A 24,062-nucleotide genomic window follows, 5' to 3' on the forward strand; every position below is an offset into this window, starting at 1 on the left:
CTGGTGGGATCAGGGAAAGCTTTTGGGTGCTCAGGGATTGGGGTAGGGGCTAGAGTTTTGGCAGAGGGCTGTGCGTTGGAGTGAGGGTGAGGGCTCCAGCCCAGTCCTGCACCTCAAGGCAAGCAATGAGGGTTAGGGATCAGCTTCAGGCACAGGGTCCGAGTTTGGGGAGGGGGGCAGAGACTGAGGCTTCAGCAGAGCACTTTGGGTGTGGCCTTGGCCAATGGAGAAGGGCAAGGAGGCAAGGCAGAAGGGTAGGGCTTCAGGGTAGTGCTTAGGCATGGGGTGGGGGCCTCCCACCCGGGCTCTCCCGGACCCTGTCCCAGCTGCAGCAAGAGTGCAGGAAGGCCCCTTACCTGCCCAAAACAGGTCCTCTCTCCTGGCTGCCACCTGGCAGCCCTTCCTGTCCTCCCGCGCCTGCCTCCAGCTCCTGCGTGCTTCGCTGAGGCAACACAGAGCACCTCCTCATCAGCACCCAAGCGCTCTCCCTCCAGCCTGCCTCTGCCTCTGCCACCCCAGCCACCTGCGGCCCTCCTGCCGTGCCCTTCATTTTCCCAGGAGCACCTCACAATGCCCGCCTCCTGCTCCTCACCAATCACATTGCTGCAGCACAAGTGACCTCACAATCTACAGCGCAGCCCTCACACCTTCACCGCCACCTGCCTCTTGCCTGCCTCTGCCCTCTCCCCTCAGCTCCACGCCCCTGCACTCCAACACCCCACCTGCCCTGCTCTTCTTCTGCCTCCCAGGCCCCCAAGCCCTTCCAGCTCAGCTTACAAGAAGGCTGGGTGCTTAGGGGCTGCGCCAGAGCAAGTTTGGCCTTAGGCTTCAGGCATGCGTGCAGGCTTTGGGCTTTGTGCTGAGTGGGGTCAGGCAAAGCTTTTGGCTGCTGGCTCAGTGTAGGGCTTGGCCTTGGTGCTCAGGGTTTGCGGTAGGGGCTAGAGCTTTGGCAGAGGGCTGTGGGTTGGAGTGGGGGTGAGGGCTGCAGCCCGGTGCAGCACCCCAAGGCGAGCGATGAGGCCTTGGGATTAGCTTCAGGCACAGGGTCCGAGTTTGGGGAAGCAGGCAGAGACGGAGGCTTCAGTGTAGCCCTTGGGGTTTGGCCTTGGCGAATGAGGGAGGCCAAGGCAGCAAGGTGCAAGGGTAGGGCTTCAGGTCAGTGCTTAGGCATGGGGTGGGGGCCTCCCAGAGGGGCTCTGCCAGGTCCTGTCCCAGCTGCAGAACCACTACCTCAAGGCCCCTTACCTCCCCACAACATGGCCTCTCTCCTGGCTGCCACCTGGCAGCCCTTCCTGTCCTCCCGCGCCTGCCTCCAGCTCCTGCATGCTGCGCTGAGGCAACACAGAGCACCTGCTCATCAGCACCCAAGCACTGCCCCTCCAACCTGCCTCTGCTTCCAGCCCTCCAAAACCTTCCTCTGCTGCCCAGGCCATACATCCCCCTCCAAAGGACCAAAGCACACAGGCAGCAAGGGAGAAGAGGAAGCTCTCCAAGGAATGGGAAAGGGTTTGGTGGTGGGTGGCAGGTGCAGGCTGGCTGGTAGTGGCTGGCCCACCGGGTCCACCTTGGCAGTCACCAGCCCAGCCACGTGGGCCTTCGAGGCTGCCTTTGTGGTGGCCAAAGAGTCTACTGGCTCTGGGGGTCTCAGTGGAGTGAGCAGGTTGACATGGCTGCAATGGGTCTTGGAGGGCTGAGCAGGTTGACGTGGCTGTGGGTGGCCAGCCTCGGGGTGGCGAGGAGGTCTTCCTGGAGGAGCCCCACGTCTGAGGAAGGCCTGGTGCTGCTCGTGGTGTGTGAGCCTTCCAAGCGCAGGGCGGTCCAATGAGAAAAGGGGTGCCCTGTGCGGCTCTGCCCAGTCATCAGTGGCTTGAGGGCTTAGTTACCCATGCCAGAATGCCTCCTCCTGTAGCAGTTCCTGGTGATATTGAGGGGCCGCTGCATTCTGGCTTCCTTGTTTCATCCCGTCCCTTCGCTGTTAATCACAAGAAAACGCTTGTCTGTCTCTTCTCTTCGACAGCATTTGCTGTCCTTGGTTCCATCTCTGTAAGGAAGCGATAAACTCACGTTTTACTTCCAGTGAAACACTTAGGTTTATGCATGATCTTTTTCTCTTTACCCTGTTTTCGTTTTTCCCTTCTTCTTTTCCTTAAGGGAAAGGTCTTAATACGGCACTTTACATCATACATTACAGGGTAAACAGTCTGGAAACATTACACACAGCAATTAGGGCTAGGTTATTAGGCAGGCGGGCACGTCGCCTAATACCTACCTAACGCCATCTTCCATGAAACCTTATTTTTATTCTGCTTCACTGTTACTGTTCTCAAACCCTTGTAGATGCGCACTTAACGGACAACTCTCTCAGTCTTTAACTACGTGGAAGAACGATAGCCCTCGATTTGCCTGTCTCCGTTTCAAACCTATTACCTTTTTGACACAGCTCCCAGGTTCCTCTTACGCTCGGATGCTGGCCTCACAGGCGACAACCAAAATGAACCACCGGATCCCTAGGTCTAGCCGCTTCTCTTCGAGATGTCCCCCTTCGGTGGGCTACCCTGCCAAACAAACCAAAAAGACTGCCGAGGCCGCGAGGGTATCAGGTGTTTGGACCGCTTCTCCGAGGCTTTCGGGGTGACTGACGTCACTGCTTCGCTTCACGTTACTCACAGCTACCTTCATCTATTACTTAGGGCTAAACCTGTTCCTATTTGCAGAGGGGTTTGTTGCTTGTTTAAACTTGACATATAGTCCATAACCTGCTCTGCATGCTCCCTAGTCCCTTCTGCTTTCGCAACACTTGTGGTAATTCAAGGTGGTAATTAAGAGTCCCCATTGTCCCATAGGCTGGAGCAAGACATTGCTGCTGCTCTGAGGAGGCACCTAAATGCCACGCTGTTTTCTGTAGCATCACTAGGGCTTCCCAGAGCCCGTCGGTGTTCTCTTTGGCTTTTCCCAAGCTCCTTACTTTTTTTTTTAGGCTATTCCTTAGCCTGCCATTTTATGGCAATGTTCTCCTTAAGCATTGTGCACAGCACGATTATCCCAGACCAGCCACATCATGCACATACAGAGGCTTCTGAAAGGCGGCTCAGAAGAAAAGAGAGAAAAATCCTCTTTGTCATCTGCGCATCTGTTGGGGACCAAGATAGAATGAGGCTGTGCAAGACAGCAGAGAATCTTTAAAGCAGAAAGTAATGATGTGGTAACTATGATTTGTGGCCAGAATGTCTGCACATGAGTTGCCAGCGATCATGATGTGCCTTCCTCCCTATGTACCGGCAGCCACGATGTGCCCTCTTTCCTGTGTACCAGCAGTCACAGTGTGCCTTCCTGCCTACATGTCAGCAGCTACGGTGGGCCTGTCCTGCTGGCCTACCTGCCTGCCTGCCAGGGATCAGATGTCTTCCTACCTATCACAAGATGCCACAATGCTTAGGAGATACTTGGAGAAGCGGCTGGGCTTGATTGCTATATAACCAGCCATTGTGTTTTCAATAAAGGATCTTTTGCACTACCCTACCTCAGGTCTGTGTCGTCATATGCCACGCACATCCACCCATCAACACTCTTCACCAGGAAGTGCTGTAAATTCCCTTTTCTCTAAAGCAGGACTGAGTCAAGGCGGAGACGCAGATCGTACCTCGATCTTTGTTATAACACCTCACTGCTGCAGGGACTGGGTCTGGGAGTGGTTTTAGAAACTTTTGGGGCTTTGGACAGAGTTCAGGGGAAGGTCTAGAGTCAGTGACAACATTGTGGCAGGGCTCAGAGGCGTTCTGGGGCCTGTGAGGGCATTGGGGCAGGATTTGTGGGTGGTTTAATGGCTGGGGGGGGGGGGCTGGTTGCAGGAAGGGTGGGACTCTGCAGGGCCCTCAGGGTGGGGGTGCCATCCCAGATGCACAGCAAACGCATAGGGGTGCCCCACGTGGCTGTCAGCTCAGCGGGAGGAGCCACCGGTCTCCCACCCCACCAGACCGGGGGGGGGGGGGGGGGGGCGGGGGGGAGAGGAAGAGGAGGAGGAGGGATCTATGAGCTCGCAGAGAACACCAGAGGAGGCAGCAGGGAACTCACCAAGGGCCCCACATCCCAGAAGAGCTGCGAAGGACCCCGCGTCCCAGACGAGAGGAGGCATCAGGCTACCGTGCCACTGCTGGAGACATCCAGACCCCTGCACAGACACCCCCCCACACACACTCCTCCAGGCTGCGTCCGCACGGGCGAGCACATGCCCCGGCCCGCGCTGGAGAGGAACCGGGGCCCTACAGGCGACACGCAGAAAAGGGAGAGTCAGAGCCGCGCTCCGGCAGACCCGGCGCCGCGCAGACCCGGTGCCGTCCACAACCCGACACCCCCCCCCCCGCCCCGCCGCCTCCACGCAGCGACGGCCTCGGCTGGCAGGACACAACCCGACGCCCGCGGCCACCTGAAGGCACACGCTCGCCTCACCGCGGCCCCCACATGCTCGACTCCAGGCGGCCTCTGCCCTCACCCGCCGCCATCGAGCGAAAACACCCGCCCTGCTCGCCGCCATCTTGCTCCCCGCCGCCGCGCCTGCGCCGTCCGCCAAGCTTGCCTGCGCGGCAGCGCCGCGCATGCGCCGGCTACAGACTGCGCGGGGGGGAGCGGGAGGGAGGCGAGACCCGCTATGGCATCCTCGCGTGGTCGCAGCGCGGCGCTGCAGCCGGCCGGCTCCCGCGGGCGAACCGCAGCCCGCTGTGCCACCCCGGCGCTCAGGCCGAGCAGCGAGCGCCCCAAGGCTGTTCTGCCCGTGCCCGAGAGAGCGGCGGGGATCAGCGAGCAGGCGCTGGGGCTGCCCCGGGGAGAGAGTGCTGCGGAGCAGCTGTGAGACGGCACTGCCTGTCCCCGCACCTCAAATGGCTTGGGCTCCTCCATATCACTTACCTGGCTTGATTACTACAGCTATTAGTAACCAAAGTGCATAGCCTTCTATAAAAGGTAATGACCGCCTTTTAAAAGCTTCCCGTGACTCCACAGAATTGTCACTACTTTTTATCGGTAGCCAGCTTCTTCGAACCCAGCCGCAAGAAACATTTTGCCTTCCAGGCAGAACTTTCTGCTCCCCGGGGGGTCCAAAGGAAACCCATCTTTCACTACTGTCTGTCAAAACATACCGGAAGCCCTCAAGTACAGGACAAGACACCTTCTCGAAGGAAGCTGACTACTAGGTCTGCTTCACAGCAGCTTCTCCCCAGTATCAGGGTCCACTCAATAAACAAAATAGTACGATAAATGTTTTAATCTGCTCCAAGTGCTTTCGTATAAGAACAACATCAAAATGAGGTATTATTGCATTTAGTCTCCACTACACATGCTACCCCAGCGCCACGGACTCGCTTTAAAGGATCAGTGACATACGCATTCTGGCAGTAATATTCACAGAATGAATATGCACTCGATCAAGTACGGGTGTTCATAAAAAAAAACTTTGCCAGCACGTCGCTAGGTAACAAACCTAGACAAGCAGCTATTTGCCCTGATCCTTCGGCTTACGTTTCTTCTGCCAGACGCAGTCAAACGTACCTGAACGCAGTGGCCTTGCGAGGCAGTGACACAGTGTCCATGGGGCTGCTGTGGGGTGGCTGTTCCAGGGTCCTCGGACAGCAATGGTGCCGGTCGACTTTCCCTTGCGCTGCACAGTAGGACAGCTCCACACTGTGCCCTCCCAGCGGCTGCCTAACTGGCCCCAATCCTGAGCAAAGCTACGACTCCCAGGAGCCCGCAGTACCCCTCCTACTCTCCCTGCCCTCCCCACTTCCAAGAGGGACAGCCCCAGCCCCTGGGGACAACCTTGCCCGGTCCAAAAAGCAGATTCATTGCCCGGTGTGCACTAAGCCAATAATTACATGCTCAGGAGAGACATTTGCTTATTTATTTCAGAGTTGCGCAAGCCTGGCTCCTCGGTGGTTTCCCACAAATCAAGTGCACCCCCCATCCCAGCTTTCCAAGTAGCATTTACACAAACAAATTGCAAAGTTTGCAACTTTCCCTTTTACACCGGTTGGTTAGTGGTGTACATACAATTGTGATATTGCTTACACACCATTTTACTACTATGCATGCTCAGGGGAGGGGTCTTCACCCGGGCACGGGTCTTTCTGACCTATGGGCATGATCTTTTTGTATTACAGCAAGGACAGTTCAGTTAGGGGATACCTCGAGTTCTTTTGCTAAATTGGCAACAAAACATTTTGATTTACTGTTTCTTTAAGGCTTTAGCAGTTCTAGGATGGCCTTGATTAACGAATTATTTCCTCCCAGGAAATAGAGAGGGAGAGGTTCTCCTCATCTGCCTAGTTTAAACAGCATGAACATTCTTTCTGAGCTTCCAAGGATGTTGTGCAACACCACCAGAAATGGAAAACACTTCCTGCCCTGTACCAGGGAAAAACAGGGACATTCCACTGTCCCCCGTGACCTGTGGGGACTCAGGTGTGAGTGACACATGTCCAGTAAGGAACAAACCCAGCGGGCCACTGCTGCAGGGCTGAGAAGGCACCGGCACCTGGAACCACAGCTCCTGGCCTGCCACAGAGCACGACGCGGCCGACCAGTGGGAACCCCGCTGGCAGGGACCTGGCCCCCCGCCCGCCACCTCGAGAGGCGCAGCATGGTCACCCAGTAGCCCCGCCTGAGAAGACTACACCTCCCAGCATACCGGGCACACGAAAACGGCCGCCCGGAAGCCCAGTGCCGAAACACTACAGCTCCCGGCATGTCGCAGCGAAGACTACGGCTCCGCACATGCCAGGCCTCCAACTCCCGGCCCCCCTCCACCCCCCGCAGCGCTAGGTGAGGTTTGACCCTCTGGAGATTCCGTTCCTTTCCGTCCCTCCCCGTTCCCCTTCCCCCTGTCCCCCCGGAAACCGCCGCAGAGCCCCGAGCGCGGCCCCGCCAGCCCCAGCACCGGCCCGGGGCTGCCCCGACACCCCCGCGACCGGCCCTGGGTCAGCTCCGACACTGCCCCTGGCCCCCCCCCACGACGCTTCTTGGGGCCTCCCCCTGCGGTTCCTCCTCCCCCTCCCCGACGCGCTCCCGAGCTGACACAGGAGACCCCCCCCCCCCCCGCGCTACTCCGACCGCGCAGTAAACCGCACCACAGCCCCGGCGCACCCCCTTCCTCCTCCCGCCTCCGTGGCCCCGGTACACCCTCTTCCCCACCACGTCCTCGGCCCCCACCGCCTCGGCGCACCGCCATCCCTGGCCCCGGTGGTGCTGCGTTGCTCGGGACGCTCCCAGCCGCCGGGACCCCCGGCACACGCGGGACCCGCAGCGCGCCTCCCCCGGCCCCGCTCACCTCCTCTGCAGGGCGGCCGCCGGGCCGGTCCCAGCGGGCAGTGCTCCGCGGCTGCTCCGCTGCCCGGGTCCTGCCCCAGCGCCAGCTCCCCCCCAAATGCGGCCCCGGGCCCCCAAATGCGTGCACGCCCTTGCCATCAGCCCCACCCGGGGCTCGTCCCACCCACCCAGCCCCACCTGGCATTCATCCCAGCCCCAGGGCCCGCAGTTGGGGCCCATCAGGAACTGGGCAGGGAGCCTGGCCATCAGCCCAGCCCCTTCAGGGACAGCTGGGGCTGCCAGGGCAGCAGAGGCACCCCCACTCTCCTGCCAGCAGCTTGCTGAGAGCTGAAGGGAGAGCCCTGGGGTGTAGAGAGAGGAAAGGGGAGTATGCAGAGGACAAGAGAACAAATCAAGAGCTCCGGGAGAGGAGCTCCGGGTGCAACAACAGTCCAAAAAAAAAAAAAAAAAAAAAACAAAAAAACAATGATAGAGCAGAGTAACTCTGAGGGCACCAAAAGGAGGGCCCTGGGGCACACCGAGAAGCACCCAGAAAACTCTGGGACAGGAGAAAAAGCTAAACAGAGAACTTTGCGGCATGCTGCAAAACAACCACAGGGCCCACCAAAAGGCACACGGAGGCCTTGCGGGCAACCCAAAATGCCAACTGAGGGGTCCTGAGAGCATCAGAGGGCAAATGCAGGGCTCTGGGGCAAAGCAAAATACAAATGAAGGGCCTTGGTGCACACCAGAGGGGCCATATGGCATGTCACAGGGCTCAGTGCAGCTGACAACATGGTGCCTGCAGGCTCCCCCCATCCCCATGGAAACTCTGTCTCCCCACTCCAGGCTCACAGGCCCTGGCCCAGACCCACAAGGGACACTGGGGAGTGCTGAAAGCAAATCCAGAAGCAGTCTGGGGACCTCGCACAGCCCTGCAGGGGCTCTGGCTGCCCCCACAATGATGGGAAACACCCCCAAGAGCCCAGGCAATGCAAGGGAAAGTCCCTGCAGCTCTGGGAACAGCACCAGGTTCCCTGGGAACCACAGGGACTCCAAAGTGCAAGGGACTCGGGGACCAGCTCCCAGCCCCAGACACAATGTGTAACCTCCTCCCCGGGCATCATCTTCAGGCAAAACGACAGCAGGAACCACAGAGATGAGCGCAAAGAATAAAGCAACTGTTTATTGTTTTACTGTGCAGAAACAACAAGCCTAAGTAACAACAACACAAGCCTAAGTATTAACATCACCAATTTTCTTACATGACAAAATATTAAACTCAAGGAAAAACAAAGAGATATTCTACAGAATAATTAACAAAAAAGAGTTGAGCAACTGACTATTCAGTGTTTCACATTAAACTCAACTCAATCATTTGTAATCTCTGACCGGGCAGTCTTTCCTTCAGTCACAGCCAGACTGTTAAAATCTGACTGCAAACTGCAAAAACACCATACTTGGAATAAAGCCCATTTCAAATTAACATTTCTAACTCCACTGGCCTCAAAGCATTTTTACAGTAGTTTCAGATGTCCAACACAAGTTACAAGCTGCCGTTCCACAGTTAGCGTCACTCTTCTCCTGTGAAACATACTCCAGGCTTTCAGACCAGTCTTCTCCTGTTCCACAAAAACTTAACTTTGGATTGAAGAGCTGACAAAAGTCTGTCACATGTCTTTAATTTTCCTCTAGACTGTATTCCTAGGTGTGCCATTGTGAGTCACTGCTTTGAGGTGCTTGCTTGATGGCCGCAGGTTCTGTGGGAGGCAACACCTACTTCAAAGACCTCACGAATAGCTTTGCGGAAGCAGTGAAAATTGTAGTCTATCAGACCTGTTGGGAAGGAGGGGAAGGGGACAGGAAAAAGTGTGCTCGGCTTGGCACATTTATATAATCAGAGTTGACAGTTAACAACATTTTTCATTTAATAAACAGCTATTTCACTACTTCTTTTAGTATGAACCAGGGTTCAAAAAATTTAACAGTCAAGTCTTACTTATGCCAATATTTATTTAGACTCTCTCATTGCTTAGAAACAAGGTACTCATTTGAAAGGCAAGATGTGTATATACACACATATACTAAACAGCAGATGGGGGGACAACACAAGACTCTACCCTTAAACAAAACTGTCTTCTACATATGAATCAGTTCAGTACAATATGGCAGCACGATTGTCACTTGAACACAATCACGTAGTTTTTTTGGTCGCAACGCTGACATATGTCCTAACCGTCGAGATCAAATACGGCAAAGTTATTAAGAGAACACACCCACTTTTCCTCTTTTGAACAGTCTGTGAATGCTAAGGCAAGCACTGCCCCCATTTAAGTCATATACTTTGAAATGAGAGGCTATGCTCTCATTTCTACCCAGTCATATAAGCAAGACCAACCATCCCTTTTATCTACTCTAGGTCGAAGCAACTACATAGTTGGTTAAATCTGAAATGCATTCAACACTGTTGCAAGTACCTACCATATGCTGCACTAGCTTCCTCTGTTCATTTCTTCAGTCATACGTTAAAAAGGTTACTTTAGTGTAATAGAGAATATACCTAGTCACAATATGAAAGCTGTCCAGCACAACAAAATAAGCATTACTCCATTCGATTCAGTCTACTATGGCAGATGCTAGTGATATAGTCCAGGTTAGCTACACAAGTCATCTAATAGCAGGAGAAGAGCGATTAGAGCAATGACTCACAAGAATAAAAATAAGACCTCTTTATACCTATCTCCCTAAGAAGGTATAACTCCCCCCCCCCCAAAAGAAATTAAACAAATTCAGTCATACAAAACTAAGGTGATTTATAAAGTCATATTAAACTTTTACATTTGATAACATTTATTGGATAAAAGCCATTCCATCATGGAAGTCCTTACCTTTGCGCTCAAAACTCTCTTCTCTAAGAATGCAGACTAATGCCAGAAACTTTGTTACCTCCTTTAAGTACAGGACAGCTGTGCTGAGCTTGATAATTGCCATTGACTCTTCATCATAAGCACTTCCAGTGCCATCTTCCTTTAACCTAAGAGAGAAAGAATTAAAGCACCACCAAGCTATCATATAGTAAGGCATGCCTAATTAACTTTGAGACAAATATTTAAATACCTGTTAAATGCAGTAGAGAAACAGCAGGAAGAACATTACTCATACAGAATGGTGAGCAAGTGAAAAACCTGCAGTTCAGGTCTCATTATTATCATATAAGTATGATCACTACCCTCTCTTAAGTCTCTCAGTATTAAATGAAAGCTAGACCTAGACAGAGAAAAAACCTTTGCTAGAATAAAATATCTTATCTCAACATAATTAAGAGCAAGCTCTCAGCGCACATTCTTTTGATAGCAAACTAAAAGCTGCGACTATTTAGGTAATATTGTTTCCAGCTTACAGCTGAGCATTCGTAATGGACATAGTACGTTCGTTATGAAATAGTTTACCTTCAAACCAAAAAGTCACTGCAGCACACCTGTCTCATTGTATTTGCATGACCACAGTACAATATCAAATGATTGGTTTGAAGATTCTAATACAGGAGTTCTATGCAATTTTAATAAAGTGACATCACAGGGAAGTTAGTTTCTGTAAACTAATCCAAAGGCTTTCTTAGTCCACATTCTTTTACTTTATGAAGATACTGATAATTGAGGTCACAGCGGAGATTCCAGTCCAAGTACTATCTCTGCCCTGTCCAGTCTCTTGTAACTTTGATTAATAGAACTAGTCTGACATGAGAAGTGCTAGTCTTGCATAGGAAAAAGGTACAAACAAAATTACAATAAATAGCTTACGCTGCAATTTTTATGTTACAAAATTACAATAAAGAGCTAATATAATGCTCGTTACTAAGTTCTTAGTGAGCGTTTGAAATATAGGCGTGCCCTTTACAAAGAATAAACTTCCCTGTATCTAATACCTAACGGCATGACAGAGAAGTGAACAGAAAGGTTAAACACAAGGTGCTAGTTCCACATATTTCCACAGGTTACCCTCCTAACTACTTCAGTTGGGTATCATTGGAGCACAAAGGAAGAGCAGTAGCAGGCAGAGAACAACCCCCTCGAAAGGATTCAAAGTTGCCATTCTAGAGAGAAAGGGTCAGCCAATACATTTCTGCTTTTAGAATGTTTACACTTCAGGCCATACAATGACTACCTGCAGCTAGAAGGACAGTAAGATCACAAACTTTACAGCCAGCGGGGGGGTGGCTCTGCTTTTCCATTAAGCTGAAGCAGCCTGTTTTTACAAGTAAAGATTAGGATACTGCTTCATATCTGCAAATTATTAATGTCAGTTAAATAACTTTTGAAGCAAGAGGTGCATTGCAGAGCTATTCCTAAGCACCCGCTCCTCTAAAAAACAGGACAAAACAAAAAGCTACTCAACCCTGGGTTGACCATCCAGGAGACAGGCCATTAAACATTGCAAAATTTGTTAGCAGCACTGTATTTTTCAGGCTACGACCACAGTTCTAAATTAGCACTTCTCCAGAGCCACTTCAAAAACCATTTTGAAGTATAATTCAGCCATAAAATGCAAGAAACAAGCACTACATGCATTCCCCAGAGAAAGTTAACAAAAGCTGAGTTGACCTGGCAAAAGGTACTCCGTCCAGATAGCGGGATGTAACAGAGCAATGCCATCACAGGTTATACTAATGAGCTACGGTATGTTATCATTACCAATTGTCGTAGGTATTAACACACATCTACCGTGCCAAATGTGACACGGCAGTATTCACATTTTACATTAAATACTTGGCTTTTAGAAACGTCAAATGGTTTTCCGAGGACATGAGTGGAGGGAGAAGAAGGAAACAAACTGATTACGAATGCTTGATCCAGCCACCTAATCAGTTAGCTTTTTTTCTAATTACTTGCAGATAGAATGTGCTTTACAGACCAATTAATAGCATCTTGCTGGATGATGAAGCCAATACCACTTGCATAGTTTGCAACCTATTCTACAACTTTTAAGGACTTTTTTCCTAAGAGTATTCATCACTTACCCATATATACAGGAAATATCTATCACTACATCAATCATGTCACAGCACAACTTATATGACTGCATGTCCACAGGGGAACTGTCTGTTGCGATGTAGATTTTGCTGACTACATCAAAGAGAAAAGCTTTTTCAATGCCTGAATTCTTCAGAAAGAGAAAGAATTTGGATGAATTTTTAAGATAACTGTATTTTATCTTCAGTAGAAGTCATACACTTTCACATTCTTAAAGCAGGTAATGGTTTAAACATAATCAATTTAGAGGCTTAAAACAGCATCAAAGTGTATAGTTTATACAGCACCCTGGTTGCTGTAGAACATACCAACATCACATTCTACTTGACAAAATAGAACTTGGGATCGGTTAGAATAATTTAGAATTAGAATTATAAGCTACCAGATCATAATTAAGGTTGCTTTTCACTATACTTCCAGAACCCAAATTCAGCAATTTTCACCTTTTGTGATTCTGTTAGCACCAGAGGAGGTACACGTTCACATTTACCTGCTGGAGCAAACTCAGAGATGAGTTACTTTGTAGTAGGAAAATATACTTGTAGTATCTTGGCAGTTTAGTTTCTATATGAGGCAGCTGCTGCGTAGCTTGACATGCAGAGCAAATAAAGTCAGCTTCTAAACTTATGACTCCAGGAAGAGTATCATATTATGGCAGTCGTGAATAAGGAAGAGCACCAAAACAATTCTATTATCCCATTTGTAACTGAGCACTTGGACGTAGCGCATGCGCTCATAATAATTTCAGAAGCCTTCTGCTGTCAAGTGAGTTATCGCACACAAGGTATCACTATGGATTTCTGGCAAAGCTTAGTTTCTGTTTATGTACCAGGAACATTTATTTTCACTTCTTCCTAGCCAGTCGGTGTACCCAAGATAGTGTCTTGAAGACATCCAACCGATCCTTTTGGCATCAGAGTTGCACTTGATTCTCTAATGCTCTTGCTGCTCGGTACCATAAACATTCCCATTATCTACTGGGCTGGGTTATTAGAGTCCTCCACCGACACAGGAAACAAGCATTACGGTAGCACAGGGTGATGCTTCTGACCCACACATCTCAATCCCAACTATGTTTTTCTGTGCTGTCCCTGTGCCTGTAGCAGCTTCATAAACATAGCTTAGATGAAAGACAGGCTACTTCAGCCTTGTTCCTGGCTTCGTATTTTATTTGATTTAAAGCGTAACGCGGCAAAATCGTATGTCGCAATTAACCTCCACAAACACTATAAGAACAAGGGCAAATGGCTCACAGGCCACATCAAATCAACGCTTTAGCTTAAGGCCAAATTTACGTTATGAAAAAAATCTCTTGCCGCCACAGCTACATTACATAATTAAGTGCCTTAACAGACTAATTAGTATACTGTGCTGGCAGAAACCTGCTGTATCAACACTTATAACTAGTCAAACTATGCTTTGTCAGTATTTTGAGAAACCTGGAAAAAGCATGCATTGGTACAATTTAGCTCTGATAGAGACCTTCAAATGCAGACAGCGGCTCCACACGAATACACCGATATCAGAGCGCCACCTGAATCTCCCAAACACAGATATAGCCAGTGTTTCTTAGCAGAACTTGCCCTACTGTTCCAAAAGTTTCACTTAGAATTCTGTTAGATTAGTCAGCTCAACACTTACCGATACAAAGATATTTAGTAGATTTTCCAGTGTCGGCAGTTGTGGAATTAGCTTCTGTACCACTTTACTGAAGGCTTCAAATATTGAATGGTCATAGATACTGGTCAAATAAAAGCTGAGATGAGCGGGGAAGGAAAAGAAAAAAAAAGAATAAAGGACTCAAAAATATAATCAGAGTTAAAACAGAAGTGTTAAAGCTGTGTTTTCTAACACTCAAAGCCTGATGTTTTAACCAGGATCCAAATACATCACAAATGTATTTTGCTCTTGCTACATCAAGAACCTCTTTGCTGAATAATTACAGGAAACAGATTCTCCCCTCTCCACGAGATGGGAGAAGAGACAGAAAAATTTGAGCATATTTTCACAACAGACTTTGCATACAGAATGCTTAATGCCAAAGACTTAAATGCTTAACTAGATCTCTTAAAATCCTGTTCCGGTCTCTCCACTTTGTCACACAGCACTGAAATGCTGGCAATACTTTAACGCTCTGTGAGATTCAAGACAACAGTAAAAACAGAGAGATGCATTGTTTTAAACTTATCGGTACAAGATTTTTTAAGCAATGAGCCAAATACCAAGAAAGAGACTAAGCTTTTAAAAATAATCATACTGAAAAGTCAGTGCTAGCCAGTACCAGAAGAGAGAGACAGCTTTCCTTTCCCCTGCCACTCTAGGTCATATGTACAAATTTGGCCTGTTAGGCTGCATGAAAGCAAGACAAGAAGGGCCTTGAACTATCATTGAGTTTATGAATAAATCTGTTGATTACAATATGATATGCTAGCTTGCCTTATTTTAGTCAGCTAAACAGCTGAGACTTGGCCAAACTCTTATGTAAGAGTCTGCTCAGTCTTAAGGAACTAACAAGACCTTGTTCCAACCCACTGTTAAAACTAGGAGCTGTTAGTCTGTATACGTATCAGCAACAGTAAGATCACATATGCCAGAATGTCTCACTCACCTAAGGTGAAGTTTTTCAAGCCCAGCATCTGTAAGGTCATCATTGGCCCTCTGATGAATATCGCTCTGAGTTTCTATTTTATGCTTATCTGATAAGCCATCAACTTTATGAATAAAAACTTCAAAGTTCATTTCTGGATTGGCCTTGTAGGCTTTAGAAACTGTGGTATGGAGTTTTGTTAAAGCTTCCACGTAGTCATCCTGTAAATCAGTTTGGGCAGGAATTAATAAAATGGCTTTAGCTCCAATAACTATTCCATTTTGCACAAGGATAAAATAATTCAGTACTAGAACTTCATTTCACTTTTGTACCTAAACAGAAGCATGGAAGAAAAGAATACTTTGGAGATTCAGAAACCCAAGTAGCAAGTTTTAGGTTCGGTTCTGTAAATTAAGTTTCATTAGCTACGTAATGCTCAGACGTACAAAACTAGGCCCTATGGCTTTACAGTACAAGATGAATTTCCACAGGGTATTAAAGCAGCTTTCCTTACAGGCAGGTTATACTTCAGCTCCAGCAAAATGCGGCAGCGATCATCGAGACAGTCCCAATAACCAGGTACCCTCTAACAGAGTTCCCTCCTAATGTCATTAGGAGTTGCCAAATATCTAATGATACCGGTTCTATGAGACTGAGGTCAGAAGTGTGCTGTTATTAAAAGAATTCTGTAGTAGTCAACGCAAGATGGAGGGGATTACTGTATTCAGACTACCTAGCACCGCAGGTTATCACTACTCGGTGGAAGAGGACAAGTTCAGAGTACTTGCCCTTTTCCACTCTCTCCATTGGGAGCATGTGTTCCGCCTAGTCAATTCACAAAACTAAATCACACGCCAAAAGTTAGGTTGCCACAGCACTTTCATACACAAGAGGTGCTTTAAGAACTCATCTCAAAATATAAATTATGAGTTTCCTGATCATTCCTCACACACACACACAAAGCCACAAGAAAACTTTGCTGTTCTTAGTGATTTGCACTTACCTGGGCATCGATAACATATATTAGAGCATCTGTTCCTCTGAAGATCATCTCATAATCAAATGTTGGATCAAAAAAGTCCACCTGTCCAGGAAAATCCCATATTTGGAAATTCACAAATGAACTGTTGGAAATATCATCTTTGTAGATCTTGTCAGTACTTTCCAAGAACTCAGTCTCATTGGGAGACATTTTGTGGAATACCACCTGTTAAAAGAATACTAATTATAGTCTTGACTTTGTCTTAGTAGAAGAGACTTACAAAAGCTCTGTGACTTGAATCTTACAAGGTTTGTCCACTCTGAAGTGTACAGCTTTATCCTACAGCTACTTATTCTTTTTGTGTCGGTGAAGAGACAGCTTCTTGCATCAGCTAAGGAAATAACATACCGTCGACCAGAACTAGGCAACTGAATTCAGTAAAACATTGTTACAAGTCTAAATAATGCTACTGCCTAAAGACAACCTACCGTTTTTTTCCTTGTAAATCTAACATAGTATTTGCAAATTTTGCTATAATAGCCAATTACCATCAGGTATAAATCTGCTATGTTAAGCAACTGCAAGCTTTAAGAACAGTTCCTTTCCAGCCCTAGAAGTTGCTTTTTAGGATTGCTTTTAGTCTGCTATTGAGTATTATGGCACAATGTAACCAGACTGCTCCTGAACTACAATGAAAGCGTACAAAAATAACAGATTTCAGTTTTAGATATGTGAATAACTAGGTAGTTTGCCATCTGTTGCCAAATGAATTATCTCTGTTGACGCTCTCCCTTCAAGTGTCCTAAATGGAAGATTAAAGTTTCTATGCTAGTCAATAAATAGTTAAATTGCAGTGATGCTACATGTACTAATTGTTAGTACTCAAAAACCTCAGCTGGGATTTTGGCCCTTTCCTGAACAAATGCAAGCATGCATCCCCATAGCAAAACAGCCTGTCATTAAAGCAACCTTCTTAAACAGCAAACATGATGTTAAAGAGACTGAACTGTATATTACAAAAGTCACCCTAACTAGTGAGGTGCTTTAATGTTAAGACAGCAAAAAGCAAGACGCTATTTATGAAGTACTGATGGTTCTTTTTTTTATATATATATGTTTCACACAATTCTAGAAACCAGCCATTAAAGAGACCAAACGCAGCAATCTCTATCAAACACACACTATACTACAAGACAAACAAAAAAAACCCAGGACACTTAATGGATTGTTTAGCGAGGTACAAAGTAATACATCAAACTAGATTTTTAAGAACAAGGGGAAGGAAATTCACCTGCTCAAGGCAAACATGTGAGGAACCCAAGATCTGAACAAGGTTTAAGACAGCAAGACAGTTGTATGGAAAAATGAGAACAGTTCTCAGATGGGTACCAGCTGTATGACAACGGCTAGAAATTCCTCAGGGTTTGAAGAGCAGTTTTAAAGGATTCTGGAAATCAATACTCTTTCTTTGGAAATCACAGGGAGCAGGACAGAAATAGTGACTCAAGTTTAAAGCAGATGGGGCCGAGAAGCAATGTCATCATCCCCCTTTCCCCTCCCTCCCAAAGCAGAGTGTTTCTTCAGATGACTATTCCCCAGCTGGTTTTACATTAAATAGGGGAACCGGGGCACAGTTTTGATCTAATTCCATTTTTATCACCTAATAGCTAACCCCAGTCTTACTAGCTTATGCAACTTTGATAAAGCAAAGAAAGGCTGTGGAAGAATCTGATCAGAAGCATGCAGCTAATACTGAAACCTAGCAGTTCACACTAGGCATACACAGGCAGAGCAGACAAGGCTAGAAAAACTCCTCAGAAACTGTAGAGCTTCTTAGCTACAACTTAACCATTCCAAGCGCTCATTTTACATCTTTGTCATCCAGCGGTCTCATCAATTCCCTGACAAGTCTTCCTGCTTTTACAGCACTTAAGAAAATTTCACTGTCAGCTTGAACACCCTTTGCAATACACTCTTTCAATTTCTTTTTTTGTTGTTGGTGGTTTTTTGTTTAGCCTTGTGAATTTCCTGTTCATGTTTGACCTGCTGTGATCAGCAAGTTTTCAGGGCTTTTGATTTGTTTCTTGAGTATCAAACTTTTCTCCTTTTTTCCTGCTTTTTTTTTTTTCTTTTTTTTAAATCAATACTTGTCTCAATTTTTATGTAGTTACCCTCCCTGGGACCCACCAGGTGAATCAGGTGAACTTGTCTGGCATGCTCACTCCCCCAACAGCATTCAACTTTGAATGCACTCCCCAGGGAAGCACCTGTTTTTAGATATCAGAGCTCACTCATAATCAGAACGTCACCCTAGCTGAAATGTTGTCTGGATCCATGCAAAGGAAAATTTTCGAGACCTCCAAAGAAACAGTAATCCCATACTTCAGCTGAGAGGTACGATTTCCACAACATCCACACTGCAAGTGCACGTGACCAAACAACCTTGCCATTGCAAGGGACCTTGTCAGGTGCATTATAACAACACCTATAAATCACCAGAAGTAAGAATAGATAACACGGGAATTGCAAGTTGATGAGAACTAAGAAAAGTAACAAATCCAGGATAATTTTCCTTTTTTGACACTTTGCAGACACTTTGTCTGCAAACATAAATAACTGACTTACAGTTGATAAAACTATATCCTTTTCCTCAGAAGGGAGGCAACAACAGAGCCAGAACTTTTCCAGGAATTTTCACAGCACAAGAAACCTGTAGGAAAGAACCCTCCACTGAGTTGTCTCAAACAGCCACAAAGTATGCCACAGTGAGACCCCGTACAACTGAAGCAGGCAGTTTGCCCATCATAACCAGCCAGTCTCTCCACTGCAACACAGGATCACTCTGCACCTTTCTAGGTGCCACTAGGCACCTTTACCTATAACTCCAAATGCACAATGGGTTTTCAAACTCCTTTTTTTTTCCCCCTCAGACTTTGTAAAACCCTTTTTCTTGAGATAATATAAGACTATTTCTATTGCCCTGATGTCCATTAAAGAATTTGCTCAGGCCGATGAGAGGAAGTCCCTGAAAAGAGAGAAAAGGCACAGTATTGCAGCAAGATTCTTTAGAGATTCTACTAACTGGAAGTGAAATCTGCTTCACAGGTTACAACAAAAAGCAACATCCAAAGGACTCCCTAACAGCAGTAAGGTGTACAATTTTTTGTCATTTTCATGCTTTCTAGAATCCCTGTTTCAGTTTAGGGGATTTCTCAGGCTGCCATAATCAACCAGATGGTCTCAGAAATTTCAGCTTCATCCTTCCCGGGGCGGGGGGCACTGCAGGAGGGCAGGAATGGAAGCAGCTGGAGACAGTGGAAGGAAAACATGCAGTTATTAGAGAAATTCACTAGTTACAAGGAGCACTACATTACATCTTGCTGTAAGATTTCCTGGAGCATTAGACACTGCTACAGAACAGATGTTAGCTAATTGCCCTGTTCTGACTGTCTCCCTGCTCCCTCAATTTGTGAAGTCTTTTAACACCTTTAAAGAAAAACAGCTACAAGTGAAAGGTATACAGCAGCTCCAACTACGCTGCTGCTTTAGTTTTTTCCACACATACCTTCCTTCCCCAAAAACAAACAAGGAAAAGAATATACTGGTGATAATTCTAATGAAGGTAGATCAGCAACTTTGGTGACTGAGTTGAGACAAATTCAAAATCGGGTACTCCATCTTAACTGTCTCCAGGTTCCTGTTATGTAACTTTAAGTAACATTAAGTCCGGTTACATACATTGCAAGTCTGCCCCCTCTCCGCAAAAAAACATTTTATAAACTGAAGCAACAGTCACATTCCCAAGATCATCTCCTAACTTCACTCTGATTCTGAATAGGCAGTCTGGAAAATCCACTTGACCAAAGCAAAGCAAGAAGTCCTTCCCCAGGGCCATCAGCGTCTGTTGTAAAAGGCCTCCTGATAATACTGCGCTCAATAGAAGGCTGGAGTGACACAGCAATTAACCGCTTTCACACAAATTTCAAGATTCCCCCAAAGCAAATACTCTTCCTGATACAGTGATTATTGCTCATTCCTGTAGTCTCTGACAAGATGAACAAGAACTAGTCCCCAGACAGAAGGGTCAGGTCCAGTATTGGCTATTTTCAGACTAGACAGATGTAAAAGCTGGGAGGCTGTTGAGGAAGAGAAACTTCATACTCCAGAAAAGAGTCTCTCACATTATTCCCGTGGTAGTTCACTCAGGCACCAGCACAAACTCCTGGGTAAGAGAAAGGCAGCTTCTAACTCCCAAGCTAGATCTGCAGCCTTACAGCAGCTAAATCCCACACCTTATTGTATACTCAATGGCACACTGTTCCCTTCCTATACACCTACTTTAACTGGTGCTCAGGTAACCGATGCTACCGGCCTCAGTCATTAGAAAAAGAAAACAAAGACTATGTCTGTAAAATTACTTGTCAAGTCTAAGAATCTAGCTGAAATTTGGAGATACTGCTTTCCCCTAGCCTTACCTTTTTAGGGTTCACATTTCAAAAATGTGGACAATGTAATAAGATCTCTAATGAGAGTCAGCAAATGATTGTTGTACTCACGTGATTAGAGGCTTACAGGAACGGTTTCAATGCAATCGCTACATCTTTACATACGGTGGGGGCATTAGGCCTGAATACTGCACAGATAACTAGAGAGACCAAAAAGCAATGACAGCCCTGTCTGTCATATTTCAGATAGCACAATGGAAGAGTCTTCTCACAGACACAGTACATTTTGCAAACTTTATCCAAAGAAAAGGATATGCCTGCAGCAGAAGATAGAGGTCATCAGATTAGAAGCCACTGGTATAGTAGTCTGTGGATTACTGAGCAGTCTGCACACGATGGCTAAAAGCAGACTCCTACCTGCTATACTTCAATATCTGCAAAAAGCTTCTCTGGGTAACACCTTCAAGGAAAGCTCTGAAGGATTCCGCACTTCCATTAGAAGCAGGTTCGAGGCCCGTAAGTCAAGAGCTCGTGAGCCACTGCATTTCACTGACAATTCCCTCCCGCAAACTTCACAGAACCTCGTAATAGGGACCGTACATAAAAAAGTTGGACAGAGAAACAAGGAGCATTCTTAGCACTACGCTTTTCCTGAGCTATACTGCACCTGAGCACGTTCGCTTTTGTCTTATTAAGAAAAGCTTCGTTTGGGCTACAGTACCCAAATAAACTGGAGCCTGCCCTTCTGCTGACACAGAAGCAGGAGTCGCTTTAAAAGGATTAAAAGGCAAACCGGTAGCATAAAACACAATCTTTTCCTCCACAGCTCAACCCTTCTTTTCACCGGAAGTGCACCGAGTTTTCATGGGCGTAAGACGACACCTGATGATAAATTTCACGCCAGCATCTTTGCTTTTTATTTTTAAGGTGTTAAGCCGGAGAACTACAAAGGCTACGACCTACGCTGCACAGCCTCATCGCCACGGCAGCCGACCCGAGGCAGGCGCCCTCCGCTCTAGCCCCGCCGCACACCACCGCGCGGAAACGGGGAAGTTGCCGACAGAGCAACGCGAAACCGAGAGCGCTCGCCGCCGGGGCGGCGGCGGCGGCAGCAGCAGGGGCCGGCCGCCCCTCACCTTCCGGATGGAAGACTTCCCGCTGCGCCGCAGCCCCGTGAGCAGGATCCAGGGCTTGGAGTCCGCGCCGCCCGCGTCGCCGCCGGGCCCCGGCCCTTCCGCCGCCTCTGCCGCCTCCGCCGCCTCCCCCTCCCCCTCCCGCTCCGCCACCTCCCCCTCCAGCTCCGCCGCCTCCGCCGTCTCCCCCTCCAGCTCCGCCGCCTCCTCCTCCCCGTAGCCGAAGTCTTTGGGAAACGAGTCCGCGGCCCCGAAGCTACCCCCAACCAGAGCCGGCTCCTCCGCCGCGCCGAACTCCAGCGCCATCTCCGCCCGTGCCTGCCCCCTGCCCCCCGCCCCCAGCGCCGCCCCGCCCGCCCAACCCAACCCGACTCCACGCAGCCCTCTGCGGATTGGCCAGCAGCAAGCTCCACGGCGCTGATTGGCTCAGGGAGGCAGCGAGGGAGGGTGTTGCCGGGCAGACGACGCGGACCGCCTGAGAGCGCGGCCGCCCGTGAGCGCGCGGGGCGGCGGGGGGCGGGGCCTGGCGCCCGGCGGGGGAGGCGGCACCGCGCGGCCGTTGTGGCGCCCACATCGGCGCGCAAAAGCAGCGTGAAGGTGGGCGGAGGTGCTTTCTGCAGCGAGGAACGAGCCGGTTTTAAACGCACGCGATGTGCGCAGATAAAGCTAGGTGCTGCGCGTTCGTTAAACACTCCTTAGTAGTCTACCAGCATCATTCGCATAGACAGGCACATCTGACACAAGTTCTAACAAATATTTGCTGTTTGATACAATCCGGATGTAAGGCTCCCAAGCCTCAAATTGGGGTTGTAACAAAGCCAGTTCCACAGGGGAAGGGGGAAAGTAGTTGAGACAGCAGGGTCAGCAGTGGTTGGGTTTCACATGGAACGGAATACAGCAATGAAAGGGATGAGCAGGGTTTACTGTCCTCTGGGCTGGTGTCTGAACCAGGGCTTCCTTCCAGACCCAGAACTACATCGACTAAGTGTTAAAGAATATTGAGCTGAAACTGTCTAGAGGTAGCTGCTTAGCACAACTTCTGTAAAACCTGCTTAGCATGAGTGGCTAAATTTGTTGAAGCCTTAGGCCGCACTTAGATAAAATAATGAACTTTTACCTAGTTCAGTAAGAAAAGGGGCCTGAGAGCTGGTTCAAGCTGGAATGATAAGGGAGTTACAAGCAGTCTGCATTCCTGTGCTTCGCACTCCAAAAGGGAGGATGTCAAGGCTTTGAAGTGAGGCCTGCTTGGGCGCCGGGACCCTGGGGAACAAAGCCTCCTCTCCCTGCTGAAACAGTGTTGATTAGGGGGGTCTGGATTGTATCCCCTTTGTCAGGACCTTGGGAGATAACACCTACTGTCCCTGCTGGGGCAGTGCTAATTGCTGGAACAACACCTCTTTGTCAGAGCCTTGAGAGACAAGGGCGGGACCCCAGGAATGAAGACACAGCCATCAGCAGAAACGGCAACAGTAAAGGTAAACAGCCTGCCTAGGGACAGTGATGATGATGTCCGAAAAGCGGATTCCTTGCCCCGTGTGCAATAAGCCAATAATTACACACTCAGGAGAGACATTTGCTTCTTTATTTCAGAGCTGCGCAAGCCTGGGTGCTCGGTGGTCTCCCACAAATCAAGCACACCCCTCCAACTTTTCAAGTAGCATTTATACAAACAAATTGCCAGGTTTGCAATTTTCCCTTTTACACTGATGGGTTAGTGATTTCTTCATTCCCCGGGTCCCACCCCTGTCTCTCAAGGTGACAAAGAGGCAGAGGAGTAATTATACTTACTAGCCCTTGATTTCAGTTTGCACACTGATGTTAACAAAAATTCTGCTGCATCCTACCACACCTGTAGACTAGCTGCAGTACTCATCCTAGAAAAAAGCTGAACTAGTAGCAAGTAGATCTAATACATTAAAAAAAAAAAGCTATAGTTTGGGGGGGGGGGGTTTGCTCATTCATTTTTCCTGCCATCAGTTGCCTTTAAAGTACCTAGTTTCAGGAAAGGAGAAAAGTGTTGTTCTCTGAGAGGTCTCTCTCTTGTGAAGGATAATTTTACATTTGAGAAGAGTTGCAAAGTTGATTCAGAGAAGTAGGGGCCACAGAACCTGGAGGGAAATGAGAAATCACAAGTCACACGCACCTCTCGGATTTTCTGCCGTACCTAAAAAAAAAAAAAAAAAAAAGCATTATGGATTTTCTTTTCCACATTATATGAATCATATGGCAAACTCTCCGTATCTTACTATGGTATGCACCACTCGCTCCAATTGCGCAGGACAGCTAGCCGTTAGAAGTCAGAATTCTGTATTCTGTCAAGAACAATCCAAGTGGTATCTTGAGCTACTCTCCAAGGTCTGGTTTCTGAAGCCGGATTGTAGACATGAACTACACAGAAATAGGTACACATTATGCAAACAAAAAGGGCAAGTTCAGTTGGTATTGCATTTCCGGCAATGTGGTATATCCATCGCTTCACACAACCATATCCATTCTGTTACAGAACGCTTGAGCAGACAGTTACCCTACCAGCTTCAGGTTTGTCATAATCACCACCCTTTCTTAAAGAAAGAAAAGAGGTTGGCAAATATG

The 24,062-nt window shown here is 48.0% G+C and overlaps 1 protein-coding gene across 1 annotated transcript; it reads right to left on the reverse strand.

Moving 5' to 3' along the window:
• Window positions 1–8,726: 8,726 nt before the first annotated feature.
• On the reverse strand, window positions 8,727–21,776 carry LOC112985210 (ras-related GTP-binding protein C). Its single transcript, XM_064504644.1, is given in 10 exon segments — window positions 8,727–9,028; window positions 9,031–9,129; window positions 10,182–10,327; window positions 12,311–12,453; window positions 13,965–14,079; window positions 14,932–15,131; window positions 15,914–16,117; window positions 21,474–21,568; window positions 21,624–21,657; window positions 21,660–21,776. Coding segments are annotated over 10 exon segments (1,197 nt in total). The 3' UTR covers window positions 8,727–8,984.
• Window positions 21,777–24,062: the final 2,286 nt, after the last annotated feature.

This window comes from Dromaius novaehollandiae, unplaced genomic scaffold (assembly GCF_036370855.1).
Source record: "Dromaius novaehollandiae isolate bDroNov1 unplaced genomic scaffold, bDroNov1.hap1 HAP1_SCAFFOLD_45, whole genome shotgun sequence".
Lineage (NCBI taxonomy): Eukaryota > Metazoa > Chordata > Aves > Casuariiformes > Dromaiidae > Dromaius > Dromaius novaehollandiae.